At 31.5% G+C, this 2,648-nt stretch overlaps 1 protein-coding gene across 1 annotated transcript; it reads left to right on the top strand.

The window, feature by feature from the left end:
• The first annotated feature begins 971 nt into the window (after nt 1-971).
• LOC131607460 (protein E6-like) lies at nt 972-2,350 on the top strand. The gene has a single exon (XM_058879461.1). It carries the CDS (start codon nt 1,011-1,013, stop codon nt 2,004-2,006), a length of 996 nt encoding a protein of 331 aa, XP_058735444.1. The 5' UTR covers nt 972-1,010; the 3' UTR covers nt 2,007-2,350.
• The last annotated feature ends 298 nt before the right edge of the window (nt 2,351-2,648 follow it).

A 2,648-nucleotide genomic window follows, 5' to 3' on the forward strand; every position in this document is an offset into this window, starting at 1 on the left:
AACACATTGCAATTTGCATCAATTGTAAGTCTGCAATGGAACCGTAATTAACACATTTGTGTCCATAACTATCATTATTTTTAATAGTAAATTATTAACAATTATTTATTAGTATTATTATTTTCTTATATCTTGTGTCAGAAATTAAACTCATCACCTACAACTTCGTGTTAGCAAGTGAAACCATGGCATGGCTAGTAAGTATACATCTTAGTCTAATAGTAAGGTATCCAATCCAACATGATGTCTCTCAGCATAAACAAATAACCAGAGACTCCCCAGAAATGCCATGAGTTATACATAAAGTCAGCTCTGTTTCTATAATAACATGTGCATAGGGCCGTCCCTTTAATTAGATGCCGTTCTACAAAAGTCTCAAGAAAAATTAAATCATACCCTTAATATTGTCTATAATGTTTAGCCTAAACCTTTATTTTATAAATGCCCAACCTCTTATTCGCTAGTTTTATTGGCCCAAAATTTTCAACTTTTAATGATTAAGCTTTGCATAAATAAATAAGCAGTCTTGTGTCCACCTAAGAATTTCTCTATTAAATATAATGTATTTTAATTATGATAAATTATTTTAATTAATTAGGTAGTATAATTAAAAAAATAAAAATTATGATTGTATTGAAAATTAAAAGGGACAAAAAGAGTAGAGTGGATAAGCAACATTAAACAACGAACAACTCCATAAACTAGAGAAACCCTACATATTTATTTAAAAATCTCAAAACATTAAATGTATGATTTCTATTCTATCTAATCTATTTTTTTTTTTAAAATTTATAATTTATATGAAATCCATCCCAACAAATCTTTAGAAAAAGCAAATGAATGGACCATTTTAGTCGGTAAGAATAGGTGAGGAGGGGACCACAATCATCACAATACTCTCCTCCCAAATTTTGAAAGAGGTAAAAAAAAAAAAGAAAAAAACTTCTATATAAAGATATTTGAACACTCACACTACTCACTCATCACTCTAAAATCTAAATCACATTCCTATGGCTCCCTTCTCAGAACTTCTCTCTTTCCTTTTCCTTACAACCCTCTTATTTTCTCTCCAAGTCCATTCTAGAGAGAGTCAATTCTTCAGCAAAGTCACACATGTCAACAACAATGAAGAACCATTAAACAAACCACAACAACAACAACAGCCAGTTTTCATCCCAGAAACTGAAAACAGTTATGGCTTATACGGTCATGAATCTGGTCTACACCCTCCAACAACAACCACCACAAACAATGCTGTTCCCAACACTTACCAATCATATGAAAAAACATCATCACAAAATGAAAACAACAATTACTTCACCACCTTCCAGAAAGATTCTTATGGCAGCAACAACAACAACAAGTACCCAAATGAAATCAGTGACACAAAACTCACAGCCACACCAAATTCTTACAACAACAATTACGACAAGTATTACTACAACAACAACAAGTATGCTTCTAATGATCTTAGCAACACAAAGTTCCCGGAACAAGGATACAACTCAATGGAAAACCAAAACAACAACAATAACAATAACAAGTATTACTACAACAACAACAAGTATGCTTCTAATGAACTTAGCAACACAAAGTTTCCAGAACAAGGATACAACTCCATGGAAAACCGGAACAACAACGACAACAACAATAACAAGTATTACTACAACAACAATGTTGCTGCTACTGCTACTGACAAATACAACTTCAAAACCAACGGTGCTAGTAACAACAATTACAACAACGGTGAGAGACAAGGAATGAGTGACACAAGAGTTATGGAAGGTGGAAAATATTTTTACGATGTTAACTCTGAGAAATACAACCCAACATCATTCAATGGAGATTCATCTAATGGAGTTGTGAACACTGAGAATTGGTACAACAAAAAGGGTTACTTTGGTAGTAACAACAATGTGAACACTTATGAGAATAACAAGAATTCTATGAATGGTTATCAGAATCAAGAGGAGTTTGAGAGTGACCAAGAAGAATTTGAGCCTTGATCGATTGAAACAAAGTGAAGAGAGTTCATTATTATCCTCTTTTGAATTTTGGATGTGGTTGTTCAATGTTTTAATGCATTTTAGATTAAAAAAAAAAAGTTTAAAGATAGGGTAATTAAGTTATGAATGGGTCTATTTTAGTGTTTTGTTTACTCTTGTCTTGTTACTTTTGAAATTGCACAGTGTATGTTATGATTTATGAAAGCATGTTTATTTTGTGCTATTAGTTATCAAGAAGCTTATAACTATTATTATTGTGAAGAGGTACATTGTTTGTGTTTTTTCTACTTTACTTTATTTTTCTTCTTTTTATCATTAAAAGGAAAAAGCTTGTGATTTGTTTTTCTCTTTGAAATTAAAGGATTAAAGAGAAAAAAGAGGAAAGACAATTTGTAATCATGATTTATTTTTAAAATTATCATTGGTGGTCCTTGTTGTATTATGCTTACCAACTTAGATTATGATTCATAGATACCATTATAGAACATAGTGATGAAGGGCCTATCATACAGTATTGAAGTTGGGTGGCGAGTGTCTTTTTGTTAACAGGTTAATGGAGTCAAAGATTAGCAAGGAAGAATACAAATTAATTGTTCACTTTAGACTGCTAAATTACCCTCCTTAAGATACTTGACTATATGC

The sequence above is a fragment of the Vicia villosa genome, linkage group LG5 (assembly GCF_029867415.1).
Source record: "Vicia villosa cultivar HV-30 ecotype Madison, WI linkage group LG5, Vvil1.0, whole genome shotgun sequence".
NCBI classification, from domain to species: Eukaryota; Viridiplantae; Streptophyta; class Magnoliopsida; order Fabales; family Fabaceae; genus Vicia; species Vicia villosa.

What these genes read in the sequence shown, in the direction of transcription:
- LOC131607460 (XM_058879461.1), top strand. Translation starts at nt 1,011, where the DNA reads ATGGCTCCCTTCTCAGAACTTCTCTCTTTCCTTTTCCTTACAACCCTC.